We start from the raw sequence: 19,917 nt of genomic DNA, 5'->3' as shown, positions 1-19,917 counted from the left end.
TAAAACACGTTATTAAACATTACTTTTATAACAAGCTCATAAATAGCTTAAACAACTTTTTATGTGAAAAGATCATAATTATATTATTAATCACCTATTTAAGACGAGTTAGGTTATAAGCATTAAGTGGATTTTCATGCAAAAGATAATAAACAAATAACTATCTTTCAATTTCATTAGAAGCACATAGCCTATATTATTATACTTGAAGTCAATATATATAAAGTAACATTTTAAGTTATAAAAGAATATGAACACTAATTATTTTATTTTATTCTTTAGGAACAACTAAGTGATTCGTATATAATGTGTACTAAATTCTATGAAATCATTAACCATACCATAAATCTAGTTATGCACAAATTGGCTATAAGTTTGATTAATAAATTACGAGAAAAGATAATTAAGCCCTTATTTATATTTAGTTTTAATTTAGGCACTAATGATCTAATTCATTAATAAGGAAAATATATTTGACATTATATAAACTATCAATTTAATTTAGTTATGATGGTATAAGCACATAATTAAGTCATTTTAACATTTATTAGAAAACTCTATTTTTTTTCTTAGTGGGAGTAAAGAATGTTTGACCATAAAAACATATAACATTTTGATTATAAATCTGAATCACACTTTATGAGCAACATATAATTATTTACCTAATGTTTTTATTTACGAAAAGATGGTCTACAATTCTTTTTAATTTCATATTTGGAAAACTATGTATAAAATGATTATAACAACATAAATCAATTAATTTACTAAATCATGTGAACCGTTTAAAAATACTATTTAAAATTGTTTAACACATAATTATGAAACTAACAAAACCATTTCTATTTAATTGGGTTCCTAATATACATTTTATACTGTAACAGGGACCTACACATAAATAAAGCTAGACTAGAAGGGTTAGCTAATAAATTTATATTTTTGTATACATACGTCATTATAAATAATTATCTCTTATTTTCTTTGTTATAAATCGATTGTACAAAACAAGGTTCTAATTAGTTTACAAGAACATGTGAATTATTGTAAACAATAGTATAAAGTATTTTGTATAAACTTATAAAATTAACAACACCGTTATAAAATTATTTGCACTCTAAATAATTATTTTATTAAACAAAAATTGTCGCAGGGGCTACCTCACTAATAACTGTAGCCGGCATGAGTCAGTTCACAAAATGTCGTCTTCTACCTTCGTCACGGCAACAGAACAGGCGCCGGTGGAAACACAATGCAGGGAGGCCTCCGGTGGCAGGGTCTCGGACGTGGGATGTTAATGGCACGAGGGGCGAAGCTTCGTCGTGGAGCTCCCATGAGGGCAATGACCGACGAGCAAGGACGAACAACGTCGATGGCGAGTGGATGACGAGGTGGCTTCGGCACGATCGGGAAACGTCGACGAATGATGATTGTGCACAGCAGCCAAGAGCAATAGCTTCGGCGAGGGCGACGACAGGGAACTGGGCGTGGGCAGGGGATTCACAGCCGGCGAGCGATGCACGACGATGACACGAACAGACACCCGGTGCACAGTAGATAGGAGCAGAGGCTTCAGCGACGTCGCGACAGCGAATTCCAGTGAGCTGCGAGCGACTGTAGAGCGACGACGCTGACAGGGAACTTGGTGGCAAGTAATAGAGGCAAGCAGAGCATGCGCGCAGTCACGGCGAGGAGGCGATTGTGGGCGCGGCTTCGCAATAACCCGACGGGCGCAGGAACTACGTCGGCGGCAAGCGACGACGCAACAATGACGGTTGTGCTTAAATAGGCCAAGGATGGGAGGAGAAATCGAATGGCTTCACGCGCCTTGAAGGCTATTTGCTGCACTATAATTCGAAGTAACAATCACACCATTAATAAAGTTTCCTAACGGTAGAAGAATGGCTGGCAGAGGAGTAAATCATGCAAGGAAGAGAAACTGTCACAAAAAAATCGCCATTAATGGGAGAGAGAGAGGGAGAAACGGCTGCCCGTTTCCGGCTCATGGAGGCGGACAGGCGCGACGTTTTGGTCGGGGTCCTAGGCACGCTCGGCAGCGGGGTCGGCGCGGGACTCGGCCGTGGGCGCGGCGGCTGCTCCGCTTGAGGCGCGCTGGCGCGGGGCGCGGTCGGGTGCAGGGAACTGCGCGGGCGTCGAGGCTTGCGTGGCTGGGCGGGTCGCGCGGCGAGGCCTGGCGCGCGGGCTCCTGGGCGAGCAGCTGGGCGCGTCGGCTGCAGGGGCGCGACGGGGTTCGCGGTCCTGGGCGGCTGCGCGGTCGCTCGGTGGCCTAGCGCAGGGGAGGGCGTCGGGCGCGCAGGGGCGCTCGGCTGGGTGGCTCGGGTCCGGCCGGGCGGCTGCTGGGTCGGCTGCTTGGGTCCTGGCGGTGGGGCGCTGGGAAGAAAGGGAGGAGAGAGAAGGGAGTGTGGGTGGCGGCGGCGGTCAGCAATCCCACGATGGTTGTTGAATGTACCACGGGAAGAAGAAAGTGAGATGAAAAGGTGAGAGAGAAAATGACGTGCGGGACCCACATGTAAGGGAGAGTAGGAGATATGGGGAAAGGGGACGTGTGGGCTTCAAAGGCTGAGCCAAAAAGGCTAGGCAATCGTCGGCCATTTTCCTATTTTTTTACTCTTTTTTTTGAATTTCTCTTTTTTAATTAAGAAGGTATACACATATAACTATATATTTAAATATTAAAAATATTATAATAAATTCACACATAATTTGTTTTACAAATAAAGTACCCAAGTTAAAAATACATAATTTTAAGGCAAATTCCATTAAATAAAACGTGCTTCACCAAAACCAATAAAAGTGATATTCTTGCAAATACAAAATGATTAACCATATTAAAAATACATGTTTTTCTAAATATATCTATTTTAACAATTCAACATTATTTTATAAAATGAGATTTTTCTCACAAAAATATATCCAAAAATTGGATTTGTAAATCAAATCAAACAAAAACATATGCTTCGGCACGAGTGCAACAAACACTTGGTAAAATTTTATCTATTCCCAAATTGTTCAAATTATTTATATTACCCCTTTTACTATTAGAAATCATAAGTATTTTTCCTTTCTATTGAAAAATAATAATATAAACTAAGTTATCTTCAATTGATAGATTTATGGTGTTACAAAATCTACCCCTCTTAAAAAGAATCTCGTCCTCGAGATTAAGGAAGGCTAGCACGAAAGCAAAGGAGACACATGGTTATTTGTAGGTTCTTAGTTCACATTGAACTCTTCTAAAATTAAGGAACTTCCTTTCTTCTTTGCTCCGCAATGTATACTAATCAAGCGACCTTCATCATCGTACTTATAAAATGGTTGGTCTTCTGAATTATCGCTTAGGTCATGCTTGGCAGCTTTCTTCTTTAGTCGATCTAGACGCTTCTTAGGGCATTCGCGAATAATATGTTCTTCATTTTTGCAGTAGAAACAAGCACCTCTTGCTTTGAGTTCTTTGCGAGTCAACTTTGCTTGACCAACAGGTGATGAGGGATGATTGGGTGTCTGTATCCCATATAGCTGAGTCTGGATTGGTTCTTCTGTTTGGGTACTCATGTGTTTTGGGGCTTTTGCTTGTGGTTGAGGTGGACTACTCATGTATCCAAACATTTTTCTATTCCTTTTGTTGTTCTTCACGATGTTGATAGAAGTTTCTATGCATTTTTGTTCATATTCCATGTCTGGAGACTGAGATAGCTTTATCTCGGAGGTGTTTGGTAGTGAACTATACTCAGGACAGTTACGAAGGTAATGATCTTCACGTCCACATAGATAACAAGCTTTTCTTGGAGTCATTTCTTGACTTTTTCCATGTTTCCCTTTTTGTTTCTTGGACCTGATGTGACGACAAGGCTGAAATTGTGTGCAAGTAATAGTCCATCCATCAATGTAACACTCCTGTGTTTCTTCTTGGGGCTGGGCATCCTTGTGATGTTTCCTTTTTGGAATACTTTGCAATTCCTCAACTGACAGTGCATTAGGTATGAGAGAATATGTTATCAGTTGTTCAGGGGGAGACATTTGTCTGTTTATGCCAGAAAATAAAATCCGGTTCTTCTGTTTTGTAGTTTCACTTTTGTTTATACTGATGTGGCGACAAGGAATTCCATAGTACTCACAACAACAACATTTTCCAAGGTCACTTGTCTGTTGGTTTGGTTGTTCATCTTTTTGGGTCTTGAATGTCTGTTCATCAGCTGTTTTATTTATAGAGTTGTTTTCACTTGTTAACACACCACATTCTTTGCACATTCCAAGGTCTGACATTTGTATGGGTAAGGAAGAATGGAAGGGACGAAAGGGTTGAGCAAAGACAGATTATAGAGAGCAGAGAAAACCCATTTATCTAAGGTTTTTCCTAGCTAATTGATGCCATTGTGGACAAAAGTCACAATACACCAACAATCATTTCAAAGAACCAAATCAAACATGAACACAAAGGACAATGAATTCAAGCATACCAGCACAACACAATCCAATTCTACTCATTCAACCAAAACAAAAGGTGAGACAAGGTTTGGAATAAGAAAGATATTATAAAGTCAAGGAGTCAGGTAAGAATTATCAAGGAGTTAGACAAGACATATTTGTCGGTGGCCAATAGTGAAATAAGATAACCATGAACAATTAAAGTGAGGATAATTGATACAACCAAGGGTACAAAGTGAGTTAGGGAGAAAGCGTTATCAAGGAGAAAAGTAAAGAGGCAAAGGTTTAATATCAATGTAAATATTGCGCAAGGGTGGCAATACAATGGCACGAAAGCAAAAGTATAAGAATTCAATAGGGAGAAAGCATTATCAAGGAGAAAAGTAGAGAGGCAAAAGTTTAATATATCAAGGTAGATATTGTCCAAGGATGACAATACAATGGCAAGAAAACAAAAGTATAAGAAGTCAAGGGTTATATAACAATATTAGGGATTAGAAAACCACTTATAATATAATATCGCCATTATCGATCTAGTCGAAAATCTTAATACTAAAGAACAATCCTATCACCTTAGCCAAGAAGTCAAATAATAGATCCAGGGGATCCATAACAAAACTTCTTGTAGAGTGGGGATAAGATAGAGAATAGGGCATCGTCGATAGCTTCGAGAGGGTTTCTTCTGGCAAACTTCTCTTCAAGTTCCGCAATCCTAGCTTGATCATCTTGCAATGTTTCTCATTAGAACCTTCGGATAGACCAAAAATCAGACAAGAAGGGTTGAAGATAAAAGAGACGAGTTTTTGTATAAAGTAAGTTTTTATGGAGACAATTAAGTCAAGTTTTGAACGACTGACTGGGCTTTCCATTTCTAACTAATCTAGCGACCTACGGTCACATTGCTCTGATACCACTTCTGTAACACCCAGTTCCAGGGGGTAGAACCGAGCGCATAGCATATGTGTGCCAGGATCTATTTCCACACATATGTTGACGTCACAAGTGTAATATATCAAAAGAACAATGCATAAAAGCGTAAATAACGATTATATTAACATATTACACTTCGAGTAGACATAATGTCTTAACCTTTATTCATCAAAGTACAGCGAAACAAGGACATCCATCCACAGGAAGATGACCGGGGGTATCACTAGACTAGCATCCATGGAGTTCAGCATCATATCTTCATCTGCAACTTCTGATCAAAATTAAGCAAGGGTGAGCTCACTTATGGTCGGGGCTCAGCAAGTGGGGGAAAAACTAATGCAAGTCTAACAAGGTGAGGCTGAGGTTGAGCAGTAAGCATTTTAGTTGGTCAACATTTTATTAACAACACCTGTCTTACTAATAAGTGTGAATCCCAAGTATTCCCATTAAACAAAGGTACAAGAGTATAAAAACACTTAAGTGAAACCACTTAAGCAAACCATTGGTAGATCATCGGATCTCGATTTATTTCCATCTTCAAGTTTAATTATCATGTGAGGAGTCCAGGCCGCTCATAACCGTGAGCACGGCTGATATATCAGTTTTACACTCTGCAGAGGTGGCGCATCTTTACCCATGAGTCGTGATTCCCTTCTAGCCCGGGTTAGCTAGACCCGTATTCACTTCCGAGGTGAATGGCCAGGGTCTCACTACGAGGCTTCTCCCTAGAGTCCTCATTACGCAAATGCTGGAAATGGTCAAACTGCATAAGGCACACCTACCGTAACCAACTTATAGTCCGGACCACAGGGTAAAGCTTTGGGAACTATGCCCGTATCCAATCTGCCTGAGCCAGAACTATAAGAGCTTGTCAGATGCCCCCGTTCCTGTCGACCACGACCAGCACCCAACATAAGACTTCCCTAGTTATTTAGCCAAGACCAGAGCCATGATAGTTCTCATGGTAGCACTGTTTTCCCGGGTGGTCACTCCATGTTCCAATTAATATGCAATAATCTTGTTTAACCATCGGGTTAACAACAACAAAGTAATCTTACCATTTGGAACATTAATATCATAAGCGGGAGTGACTGCATAAAGTTAAGTTGTAGCAATAGCATAGCTACTTGGTTAAATCATAATCCCAGGTTAAACAAGGAGTAAGGTTGGAAAGGTTATCTAAATAGGTAACCCGTCAAGTTATGCATATATATCCAAAAGAGTAAACTTTATTAAATGTATTGTTTGGGATCAAACAGAGTATGCAGAGGGAGAAGTCCACTTGCCTTGCTTATTGAAAACTTGAGGTTCTTCCACGGATAGGAATAGATCTTGATTCTTAACTACTAGATCAACCACTGAATATCACACAAACAAACAAGAAGAACAAACACCACTCAATAACATACCACATTCACCATACGTAAAGCTAAAAGAAAGCCTAACGAAAAGAACGTTTGCTTTTCAAAAACGTCGTAAGTAATGGTTATAATAAGAAGGTATTCTTTTAAAAAATGTGTGATCTATACTTTATAAAACAAGACATGAGTTTAAAATATCTTAACTAAAATATACAAATATTAAGATCACCAAATTAATCTTTTATAAAACGTCTTATGTGATATGTCTAAGATTAAGGGTTTATAAGATGATAAAACACGTTATTAAACATTACTTTTATAACAAGCTCATAAATAGCTTAAACAACTTTTTATGTGAAAAGATCATAATTATATTATTAATCACCTATTTAAGACGAGTTAGGTTATAAGCATTAAGTGGATTTTCATGCAAAAGATAATAAACAAATAACTATCTTTCAATTTCATTAGAAGCACATAGCCTATATTATTATACTTGAAGTCAATATATATAAAGTAACATTTTAAGTTATAAAAGAATATGAACACTAATTATTTTATTTTATTCTTTAGGAACAACTAAGTGATTCGTATATAATGTGTACTAAATTCTATGAAATCATTAACCATACCATAAATCTAGTTATGCACAAATTGGCTATAAGTTTGATTAATAAATTACGAGAAAAGATAATTAAGCCCTTATTTATATTTAGTTTTAATTTAGGCACTAATGATCTAATTCATTAATAAGGAAAATATATTTGACATTATATAAACTATCAATTTAATTTAGTTATGATGGTATAAGCACATAATTAAGTCATTTTAACATTTATTAGAAAACTCTATTTTTTTTCTTAGTGGGAGTAAAGAATGTTTGACCATAAAAACATATAACATTTTGATTATAAATCTGAATCACACTTTATGAGCAACATATAATTATTTACCTAATGTTTTTATTTACGAAAAGATGGTCTACAATTCTTTTTAATTTCATATTTGGAAAACTATGTATAAAATGATTATAACAACATAAATCAATTAATTTACTAAATCATGTGAACCGTTTAAAAATACTATTTAAAATTGTTTAACACATAATTATGAAACTAACAAAACCATTTCTATTTAATTGGGTTCCTAATATACATTTTATACTGTAACAGGGACCTACACATAAATAAAGCTAGACTAGAAGGGTTAGCTAATAAATTTATATTTTTGTATACATACGTCATTATAAATAATTATCTCTTATTTTCTTTGTTATAAATCGATTGTACAAAACAAGGTTCTAATTAGTTTACAAGAACATGTGAATTATTGTAAACAATAGTATAAAGTATTTTGTATAAACTTATAAAATTAACAACACCGTTATAAAATTATTTGCACTCTAAATAATTATTTTATTAAACAAAAATTGTCGCAGGGGCTACCTCACTAATAACTGTAGCCGGCATGAGTCAGTTCACAAAATGTCGTCTTCTACCTTCGTCACGGCAACAGAACAGGCGCCGGTGGAAACACAATGCAGGGAGGCCTCCGGTGGCAGGGTCTCGGACGTGGGATGTTAATGGCACGAGGGGCGAAGCTTCGTCGTGGAGCTCCCATGAGGGCAATGACCGACGAGCAAGGACGAACAACGTCGATGGCGAGTGGATGACGAGGTGGCTTCGGCACGATCGGGAAACGTCGACGAATGATGATTGTGCACAGCAGCCAAGAGCAATAGCTTCGGCGAGGGCGACGACAGGGAACTGGGCGTGGGCAGGGGATTCACAGCCGGCGAGCGATGCACGACGATGACACGAACAGACACCCGGTGCACAGTAGATAGGAGCAGAGGCTTCAGCGACGTCGCGACAGCGAATTCCAGTGAGCTGCGAGCGACTGTAGAGCGACGACGCTGACAGGGAACTTGGTGGCAAGTAATAGAGGCAAGCAGAGCATGCGCGCAGTCACGGCGAGGAGGCGATTGTGGGCGCGGCTTCGCAATAACCCGACGGGCGCAGGAACTACGTCGGCGGCAAGCGACGACGCAACAATGACGGTTGTGCTTAAATAGGCCAAGGATGGGAGGAGAAATCGAATGGCTTCACGCGCCTTGAAGGCTATTTGCTGCACTATAATTCGAAGTAACAATCACACCATTAATAAAGTTTCCTAACGGTAGAAGAATGGCTGGCAGAGGAGTAAATCATGCAAGGAAGAGAAACTGTCACAAAAAAATCGCCATTAATGGGAGAGAGAGAGGGAGAAACGGCTGCCCGTTTCCGGCTCATGGAGGCGGACAGGCGCGACGTTTTGGTCGGGGTCCTAGGCACGCTCGGCAGCGGGGTCGGCGCGGGACTCGGCCGTGGGCGCGGCGGCTGCTCCGCTTGAGGCGCGCTGGCGCGGGGCGCGGTCGGGTGCAGGGAACTGCGCGGGCGTCGAGGCTTGCGCGGCTGGGCGGGTCGCGCGGCGAGGCCTGGCGCGCGGGCTCCTGGGCGAGCAGCTGGGCGCGTCGGCTGCAGGGGCGCGACGGGGTTCGCGGTCCTGGGCGGCTGCGCGGTCGCTCGGTGGCCTAGCGCAGGGGAGGGCGTCGGGCGCGCAGGGGCGCTCGGCTGGGTGGCTCGGGTCCGGCCGGGCGGCTGCTGGGTCGGCTGCTTGGGTCCTGGCGGTGGGGCGCTGGGAAGAAAGGGAGGAGAGAGAAGGGAGTGTGGGTGGCGGCGGCGGTCAGCAATCCCACGATGGTTGTTGAATGTACCACGGGAAGAAGAAAGTGAGATGAAAAGGTGAGAGAGAAAATGACGTGCGGGACCCACATGTAAGGGAGAGTAGGAGATGTGGGGAAAGGGGACGTGTGGGCTTCAAAGGCTGAGCCAAAAAGGCTAGGCAATCGTCGGCCATTTTCCTATTTTTTTACTCTTTTTTTTGAATTTCTCTTTTTTAATTAAGAAGGTATACACATATAACTATATATTTAAATATTAAAAATATTATAATAAATTCACACATAATTTGTTTTACAAATAAAGTACCCAAGTTAAAAATACATAATTTTAAGGCAAATTCCATTAAATAAAACGTGCTTCACCAAAACCAATAAAAGTGATATTCTTGCAAATACAAAATGATTAACCATATTAAAAATACATGTTTTTCTAAATATATCTATTTTAACAATTCAACATTATTTTATAAAATGAGATTTTTCTCACAAAAATATATCCAAAAATTGGATTTGTAAATCAAATCAAACAAAAACATATGCTTCGGCACGAGTGCAACAAACACTTGGTAAAATTTTATCTATTCCCAAATTGTTCAAATTATTTATATTACCCCTTTTACTATTAGAAATCATAAGTATTTTTCCTTTCTATTGAAAAATAATAATATAAACTAAGTTATCTTCAATTGATAGATTTATGGTGTTACAATGGTCGAGACGAAGGCTGATGTTGCTCCGAAGCTACGCGCAAGGGAGCTTCGGCGCAATGGCGGAAAAAGGAACCAACTTAAATAGGAAAAGGCTATCTAGTCTCCATTGGGTTGTCCATAATCCCCATTGGGTTGTCCATAAGTCAATAGTAAATATGAAGGGCATGAATGTAAATTTACACATGATACGCCCTGTGCCTATAAATAGATGAACAGTACCCTCGTACTGTTCACGCTGACTTGTATTCATTTGTGCGTCACGCTTGGACTTTTACCTTCTGTCAAGCCGAAGGTACAAATGTAATTCAATATTGTTCCTGTTTATTCATGATAACATAAAGAAGATATATTAATAGTGTCATATGATTATTCATGTTGTCTCTTATAATCCATATGCTTCTTCTTTCATTAACTTACACTGCGATGATGAAGGTAAGTCCTTCATGACCTTCGTCTGAAGATCATTATATCCTAAGGGAAATAGCACTTCGAAGGATGAAGGACTTTTAACCATTAACACTTGTGTTGTCTTGTTCTTAACTCATAGCATTTGAGAACAAGTCCCCAACAGTATGGCAATCTTCATTTGATGTCTTGGACCTATGTCACAACTATACCAACAAGAGTTTGCAAATGAATTCTAAATACAACACAAGTTTGGAACACTCCCTTTGAAAAGGTAAAATGTAAAGGTACATCACTTCATGTCACTTCTCCATTACCTTTGTGCCATATAAGGACCCTTTTCATGATAGTGTGTTCAAATCTTGATTAATCATAATTTCTACCCTTTATAGTCTTTGTATCCTTTTTGGAGATTTATGACAAAGGGGGAGAAATTGTGCATTAAAGCTTACCTTTAAGTCTTATGTAAGTGTAAGAACTTTTGAAAAGGGGAGAAATAATTGACAAAAGGGGGAGAATCATAAGTAAAACATAAGATGTAGGAAATTGATGACTGCATAGTATGTCATGAGCATCACGTTTATTTTATGACACAATGTACCCCACGAATAGTATGGTATAAGTTGTCTTAATACTTTGACCCAAATATGTGCTTTTGGCATTTAAGTACAAAATTGGTATTTTCAGAAATGCACATATTTAGAGGGAGGAAACTATATCATAGGATTCAAAATCTTATTTATCAAATTTTATGTAAGCTTTAAATGTGTTGTCATCAATCACCAAAAAGGGGAAGATTGAAAGTGCATTCATCCCTTTTGTGAGTTTTGGAGATTTGGATAACAACACATTTAAAGGTCTAACAAGTTTGCTAAGTGTTGAACAGGAAATTCAGTATGATGAACATACTTGAATAGTGTATAATGATCAGTGAACAAAGGTTCAACACAAGGTTAAATAACCAGTGAGACAATGCAAATGGATATAATATAGTCTCTATATTGGTTTGAATATATGGACAAGACCTGAGAAATCACTATGCATAAATATGATCAGAATAGAGGTTGGAGTGATTAAGAGGATTGGTCAAGCCAAAGTGAATGAGATATGAGGAATCATGAATTGGCTTGACCATATTACTATTAGTCCATATATGCTTCTATGAGAACGAAACTAGAGCTTGATTGATCTTAGCATTTATATCTAGATGACATTCAAGCAAGGTTCGCAATATCAAAGAAATTATTCTCTCAATAGATGCTCAATATGATGTGACTCAAGAATGGCTTGATAGGGTGAAGATAGCAAGGAAAGGGCTTTGAGGAACTAAGCGAAGGTGAAGGCCAAGTGACGTCTTGTGGAGCGAGGTACCATGGCTAAGGTGAAGAAGAGAGTACTTGCACTAAGTCGATGAACGAATCATCTATGAAGAGTTATAATATGTTGATGCATCAGTAAGGTGACTTGAAGACATGATTTAAACTCATATATGGTGAAATGGTACAAGTCACAGGGTTTGATTTGTGTTTGCTTCAAAAGGCGAGACAAAGATGTTTGTGATCCTTATGAAGCAACGCCATGGAGAAATCATACATGAGACACCAATGACTAAAGGAGTTTACTTAATTATATTTTATTTAACTTGAGTATAGAAATTGTCGTACTATCAAGGGGATCCAAAAAGAATGTTTGTGTTGCTACTAAAGCTCAAAATCCTTGATCCAAAACTTCTATTTTACCCTTGTTAATCCTTAGCGAAAGTATGTAGTACAACCTTTTTAAGTTTGTCTTGGCCAAAATTGCTCTCTAGAAAATACTGGTTCAGCTGGTTTTCAGGCTGGTTCAGCTGGTATCCAAATACTGGCTCAACTGGTTTCAGGCTGGTTCAGATAGTATTCAAAAATCAGCTCAGACGGTTTTGACTTCGGTCCACCCACCAGCTCAGTCGGTCAGTGAACCGGAATTCAGTCTGGTGAAAACCGGTTCAGTCGGTTTTTGTGTAGAAAAGTAAAAAACGGCTAGTTTTGGAGCCCCACCTATATATACTCACTCTTACCTCTCTCCCCCACACTAGAGCACAACTCAAACTCCATTCCTAACCTGAGAAACACCTTCCACTCTCTCTCACACACCTCTTGCCTCTCCCATTTCAAACCTTTGGAGAGAAATCTTTGAGTGAGATTGAAGAGCTGCGGTTTTTGTGCTTCATCTCTAAATCCTTCTTGTTCTTCTTGATTCGAGCTTTGGTACTACATCGAGTTCTTTGTGGATTCATTACTCTTGGAGCTTCTAGCTCCTAGACGACTAGGTGTCTCTTGTGAGTCTCCAAATCTTGTGGAAGACCACAAGAAAGTTTGTATTACTCGCTCGTTTGAGAAAAGATTAGTGTGTGGGCTTGACCTTTGTGGTCGGCAAAGGGAGGATTATGGTTGAAAGAAACCTGGCTCTTAGTGGGCGCCTCAACGAGGAAGTAGGGCACCTTGGTGGTGTGACCGAACCTCGAGATAAATCTTGTGTCTCTTGTGTTCTTGCTCATTGTGTTTATTCGTGTTCTTCATTCTCTCACCATTCCGTGGAAGATTTGTTTATATCCTTTTGGTGTGTGGATTTTGAGAAGTGCCCTTCTCAGATCTACTACTTTGAACCCTATGGATTATCTAGAACATCTCATTTCCAAAGCTAACTGGGTGGATTTAGAGATCAATTCAGTTTTATATCACATTCTTTAGTTGAGCTCGTGCAAACCAGCTGAACCGGTTTTACCCAGTTCGTTTCTAGTTTTTGTTGAAAAAGTTTCCGCTTGTCTATTAACCCCCCCTAGACAACTTTCATTAAGGACTAGCTAGTCCTTTTCCCTTCCGGTCAGCATCATGTTTGGTCTTCATCACCATTTTAAGCCGAAGCTATTACTCTTAGGCTATAGCTTCGGTGTCCCTTCTTGTCATCTTCGGATTATATCTTCACATTGTATGCCTTTGTCATGGGAGAAAACTTTCATTCTGAAGCCGAAGCTCCCTGTAATAATTCATATCATGCTGAAACATATGGTTAGTCATGTTTTTTAGGACCTTAGGAAGTGAAAGGCCCACAACAGAAAGCAATACATATAAGAAGATTAATACCACTCTTTTATTATCCACAAATTGGGTATTACATTATGTAACATAATCGTATGGTATGTTATATTTGAAGTTTAATTTATTTCTATATGTTTTTTTGTTATTTTGAGTGATTGCTATATTAGAAGTTGAGACTTTCCTAACATGTATGTGTACGATTAAGTTTCTATACGGCAAACAAATATGGATTAACCGACGGATAGAATTTTTTTTATGGGTACAAGTATACAATAATACTACTCGACTGGTATATAACCATTGCCATCCTAATCACAGATCTTAGATCTGGACTCCAAACATTCTCCTTAGCAATGAAGGTGTGAAAAGGTTGTAAACCATCTATTTTATATTTCCTTTCCACGGCAACATAAGTATAATAAGAGAGAGAAGAAAATGGTAGAAGAATCCTATGCCATTGTTTAATATAAAGTATATATTTATTATATAGAAAATTTGTCACTTAAGGCTGATTTGGTAGATAGGGATCAAGAGAAGATCCATATATTCAAATTTTGAATATCAAGTGGATTCCACGTGATAGATTCTCTTGTGATCCCTATCCACCAAATCAGCCTTTAGAGTTGGATTCTAAATCAGCCCTTAGAGTTGGATTGGTATTAGCTTATATAGCCTAGAGTTATTTTAAACCGTTTTTATTAGTGGCAAGTAATAGGGACGTGCAGTGTTAGGGTCTATTCGGAACCCAAGAATGTACAGGAATCAATAATTTCACATAGAAAAAGCAGAAGATGAGAATTTTTCCCGCACTCCAAACAAAGTAAAATAAGGGAATAGTCGTTTCTTTGGTGATATTACTACTACTGGAAAAGTAGCACTTGTTCCATTGCATGCACTTAATTAATACAGTAAAAAAACTTAAGCATACAATTAGACGTACTTTTCTAAATAGGAAGTTGATTAGTACCAGGTGGTTGGCTATAATCAAACTTTTGGCCTATTTGGTTCATTTAATCTAAGGACTAAAGTTTAGTTATAAGACTAAAGTTTAGTCCTACCCTGTTTAGTTTTAGGGACTAAAACTATTAAAAACATTAAATGAATTATAAGAAGACCAAAAAACCCTTTAATATTCTACTATCATTAGTGCAACTAAAATAAAGGAGAGGTAAAAAATGGAATTAATATGGTTTAGTCTTTTAGTCACTCATTGGTAGACTAGAGACTAAAACAGTTTAGTCCTATTTTAGTTCCGCCGTTTAGCAATTTAAGAACTAAATAAGACTAATCTTTAGTCCATCAAACCATACGGGACCTAGCCACAGTTCTTTAACAACCAGCGTGTCATATCAAGCCAACTAACAAATCAAGGGGGGTTTATCATAGAGCTTCTGGAAGGCCGAGCTAAGCAGAATTATCTCCAGTGCAATGCCATTTTCTTTCTCAATCATTATTCTCTAAACATATTATTATCAGTTCCAACAAAATAGACCGACGGAATAGCAGGCCAACAGAATGGCAGAGCACTGAATAGAAAGTAAACCATCCCTCTAGTCGTGTGAAATTCAGGTTTACCACCATTCACGTGACATTTCAGAGGCGTTAATATTACCGTAACAGAAGAACGGTTTGCATTGCACCAGCCTGCCAGTGTTACTGTAACAGGAGCAACGGTTTGCACCCAAGTCAGCAGCAGTCTAGTCTGTGTACTTCATGTCAGACACCCTGAAGCCAGGCATGTCAAATGAAGTGGCGAACTTCTCGACCTCCGCCCTCAGGTTCTCTATGTCCTTGTTTTGCACCAAGCCCTTCTTGAAGTCCTTGAGAATCTTGCCATGCTCCGCCTGGATGCTCAAGCAGATGGTCACAGCTCGGTGAAGGTACTCGGCAATCTGCACGAAGTCCTTCTCAACCAAACCCCTTGAGGTCATAGCAGGTGTACCTGGAAAATGGTTTTCAGAAATGAAGTAAACTCTGTAAACTTGTTGGTTTGCGGTCGGAACATCAATGGATTAGTGCAAAGTACAAGGAAAAAACTGCCCTATACTAAATTGTCATGATCCTGACCTAGAAAGTATATTTCTGACAGTAGTAACCCAAAATCTACTTTACAAAAATCCGCTCATGATTACTTCAGTGTGAATTATAGTATTTTTTCTTATGGGAATGGAAATGAAAAACACGAGATACTTTTTTTAGAAATATGGACGAATGGAAGTTTAACTCCTAAAGAAGCACTTTATGAAGCTTCTCGTAATTTGATTGATTTATTTCTTCCTTTTCTACACACAGAGGAAGAGGGCACTAGTTTCGAAGAAAATAAAAACAGGTTAACTCCACCCCTTTTAACCTTTCAAAAAAGATTCACTAATCTAAAGAAAAACAAAAAAGGAATTCCATTGAATTGTATTTGTATTGATCAATTAGAATTGCCTTCTAGAACGTATAATTGTCTCAAAAGGGCCAATATACATACACTATTGGACCTTTTGAGTAAGACTGAAGAAGATCTTATGCAAATTAATAGTTTTCGTATGGAAGATGGAAAATTGATATGGGACACTCTAGACAAGCATCTCCCAATTGATTTACCTAAGAACAAGTTCTCGCTTTAAATCATTGCAATTTTTTCCTCTTCTTCATTTTTTAGTTAGAATAAAAAGAAAAAAAGAAAGCAATTTGGCATCTTTGGCATAATCTATATTTTCGCGAAATGGATCATAATAAAATAGATTTTAGGTATCTAGGGAAGATTCACTTGGAACTTGGAAGTAACTATTTCCTAGATACCCATGCAGGGGACTTCGCGGTGGAATGAATCAACTCGAAAAATCCCTAAACTAAAAAGACCTAAAGTTAAGGATTTATCAATGGGTATTGGGTAATGTTGCTCCAATACCTAACCAAAGAGCTATTGCAGTACCGATTAAAAAAAAGATCGTAGCTACTGGGCGACGAAATGGATTTTGGAATTTATTGACATTCTCTAGAAAGGGTACTGTCAATAAGCCCGTTGGCACAGAAACCATTGAGAGAACACCCAATAACTTATTGGGTACTGTACGGAGTATTTGAAATACGGGAAAGAAGTACCACTCGGGTAATATTTCCAAAGGAGTTGCAAACAGATCCGCAGGTTCACCAATCAATGACCGCTCTAGAACCGCTAAACCTACATTACACGCAATAGTACCTAGAATTACTACTGGAAAAATGTATAAAAGATCGTTGGGCCACGCGGGTTCCCCATAATAATTATGTCCCATCCCTTTAGCTAATTTTGCTCTTAATACAAGATCATTTAAGTCAGGTTTCTTTGTTATTGGGATAGGTGAATTCTTTAGGATCCATCCCCCAAAGGAACCGGACATGAGAATTTTTCATCATCCGGCTCGAACAAGAATGAAAGAAATAAGACCGTGGAAGATCCACAATAGAATAGGGGTATATAATGACTCAATGACTCAAGGTAAGAAAAACTTTATCAAATTGGACAGCTCAGGTAAAGAACTGCCTAATCATCTGGTTGTAAAACATGCATGAAGTTCTTATCATTTTTAAACTTTCGCTGGGTGAAAAGAGAATGCGGGACTTTCAAAAGCATGACTAGTTTTGACCGCTATTATTATCACCCTCCATGATTAAATAGACCAAAACAATTGATGGTTTTACTTAAGAGGGCCAACAGAAAGCAAGAAAATCTAAGATTAAACAGAACGGGGGAGCTGACCAGGCAGCGCCGGAGGGAAGTGCCGGGCGGGAGCGGGACAGCAGTCGGCTGCTTCTTTGGTGTTAGCCTGCTAAGGTTTGCCGTGCGGCAGTAACTGATAGTATGCCCAGACACATATTAGGTCCCACCAGTCATCCACTCCCACCGTGTGGGCTTGATACCACGCGATCCAAGCAGGAAACATGGTTCTCAGGCATTCCGCTCGCGAGAACACGCGTCACGCAGTGGAGGCTACCCGGAGTGCGTGAAACGCGGCCGTGAGGGCAGGAGGGTTGAGGTTTTAAGGAACCTGATGTGAGCCTTCCAAAAGCAAGTCTGACAAGTTCTAGAGGTTGATTAAGATTTAAATTGTTGTATGTTTAAAATGGAAAATTAATCAGCCCAACAGAAAAAGTAAGGAATTATATTATGTATGTAACCAAGAAAATCTAAAATCTCATTTTAGACTTATGAGGCCCCTTCATTCTATGATGATAAAAGGAATCACCACTGAAGGGAAGCAGATGCAGATGCCCCACAAGATTTTATATAACATATACGGTACTATTTTATTTGTTGACTCATCTCACACCCCGTTATACTCCAGGATACCACATGACAAGTAAAGCACGATTAAATCACTTCAACCATAGCATCTTTCCTTCTCAGTGACCCCTAACAGTAACAGAGTAAAAAACATGAGATCAAAAAGAGCAACAGAATCCTATTCATGCACATCACACAATAAGCATCGTTGTGCTATAAATCTGTTGGTAAGAAAGAGATACTGACCAATGCGCACACCACCAGGTGATAATGCACTGCTGTCACCAAAGACAGCATTTTTGTTCAGTGTAATGTTGCATAGGTCACATAGCATCTCAACTTTATTGCCTGCAATTTTGATAAACCAATTTTATAGCAAGTTTGTACAGCCTGCTAAGGGAAAGCCAAAGCATGCCATCGAATCCTGCTATGCTCCTCGCCAAAAAGGAAAACAAAAGAATCTTGCTATGCATACCAGTCAAGCCAAGAGGGCGCAGATCCCAGAGAACAAGGTGGTTCTCTGTTCCATCAGTAACCAACTTGTAGCCCTTACTCATCAAATGGTTACCAAGGGAAACTGTGTTTGCCTTGACCTGCTGGATATAGGCCTTGAATCCAGGTGACATGGCCTGTTTCAAGGCTACAGCTAGAGCAGCAATTTGGTGATTGTGAGGCCCCCCCTGGAGTGACGGGAACACAGCAAAGTTGATCTTGTCCTCGTAGTCATACAGAGCACCCTCAGGCTGGCCTTTTTTTGGAGGCTTTGGGCCCTTCCTGTAGAAAATCATACCAGACCTTGGCCCTCGAAGACTTTTGTGGGTCGTAGTGGTAACCACATCAGAGAACTCAAAAGGATCCAAAGCCTCCTATAGAAGAATGAAGGAATTAACATGGATGGTAAAGTAAAAGAATATACAGAATATGGGAGTCCAGCAGGATTTCTGTAGAAATTACAAAGTTTAACTTGAAAAATTCAAATTTCTGCATCCATAACTACCCTGGCCAATAGCATCATGTCATCACTTAGTTTGGATGCATGCATTTGGTGCTCTGTTTGTATGTTCATAAGTTGATCATTGACTATTGATCTGAGACACTCCACAAATTACTCTACAAGTCTACATCAATGCCGGTGAGAGATTACTAGATCACATGACTTCAGAATTGTCAATAGATTTGACAAACTTGGGCATGCCATCTCAATCTAAACAGCAGATTTTACTGCATTTCTTTTTGTTTGCTCCATAGGGAAAACTGTCCTAGTTTGTTTTTCCCCTTCTGCTCCAAAAACTCTTTCTTCGTGTGCAAATTCTATCTAGCTAAAGGAGTGACACCAGTTGATGGCACAATCAGGATGATCGATCACCTCACTTGGAGAAATAGTGCTTGCCTTACATAGAAAAGCTACAACTTTTGTATCGACTACTCAGATAAACACAACTGACGATAGAAAGTAAAACGTTTATATTCATAAACAATCGGCAATTGAAACGCATATAGAGTATAGTTTAAATACGCAGCAACAAAGACAATTAGTTACCTGCGCAGCAACGAGACCACTGATATGAGCCATGTCGCAGAGCAACATGGCCCCGCACTTGTCTGCGATGGCCCTGAACCTGGCGTAATCCCACTCCCGAGGGCACGCACTACCGCCACAGATGATAAGCTTGGGGCGGAAATCCATGGCCTTTTCCTCCAGCTTATCGTAGTCGACGTACCCGGTGTCGGAGCTCACCTTATACGGCAGGCTCTGGAAGTAGATGGAGGTTGCAGAAATCTTCTTGCCACTCGCCGTGTAGTACCCGTGGGTGAGGTGGCCCCCGGACGGCAGGTCGAGCCCCATGATCCTGTCGTTCGGCTGGAGCAGCCCCGTGTAAGCCGCGAAATTGGCGGGGGACCCCGAGTAGGGCTGCACGTTGACGCCCCAGCGGGCGGGGTCGAGGTGGAAGGCGGCGAGCGCGCGGGTCCGGCAGAGCTCCTCGATTTCGTCGATGACCTCGTTGCCGCCGTAGTA

General features: G+C 39.6%; 1 protein-coding gene across 1 annotated transcript; it reads right to left on the bottom strand.

Annotated features, from left to right (window-relative positions):
• Positions 1–15,061: 15,061 nt before the first annotated feature.
• Positions 15,062–19,687, bottom strand: LOC100381786 (uncharacterized). Its single transcript, NM_001174585.1, has 4 exons — positions 19,441–19,687; positions 18,376–18,766; positions 18,147–18,248; positions 15,062–15,587 (listed from the first exon to the last, which is right to left on the bottom strand). Exons 1-4 carry the CDS (start codon positions 19,585–19,587, stop codon positions 15,343–15,345), a joined length of 885 nt encoding a protein of 294 aa, NP_001168056.1. The 5' UTR covers positions 19,588–19,687; the 3' UTR covers positions 15,062–15,342.
• Between the last annotated feature and the right edge of the window lie 230 nt (positions 19,688–19,917).

This window comes from Zea mays, chromosome 1 (genome assembly GCF_902167145.1).
Source record: "Zea mays cultivar B73 chromosome 1, Zm-B73-REFERENCE-NAM-5.0, whole genome shotgun sequence".
In the NCBI taxonomy this organism is placed as follows: domain Eukaryota; kingdom Viridiplantae; phylum Streptophyta; class Magnoliopsida; order Poales; family Poaceae; genus Zea; species Zea mays.
Note: the sequence above shows the minus strand (reverse complement) of the source record. Positions and strands in the feature narration are given on the sequence as shown.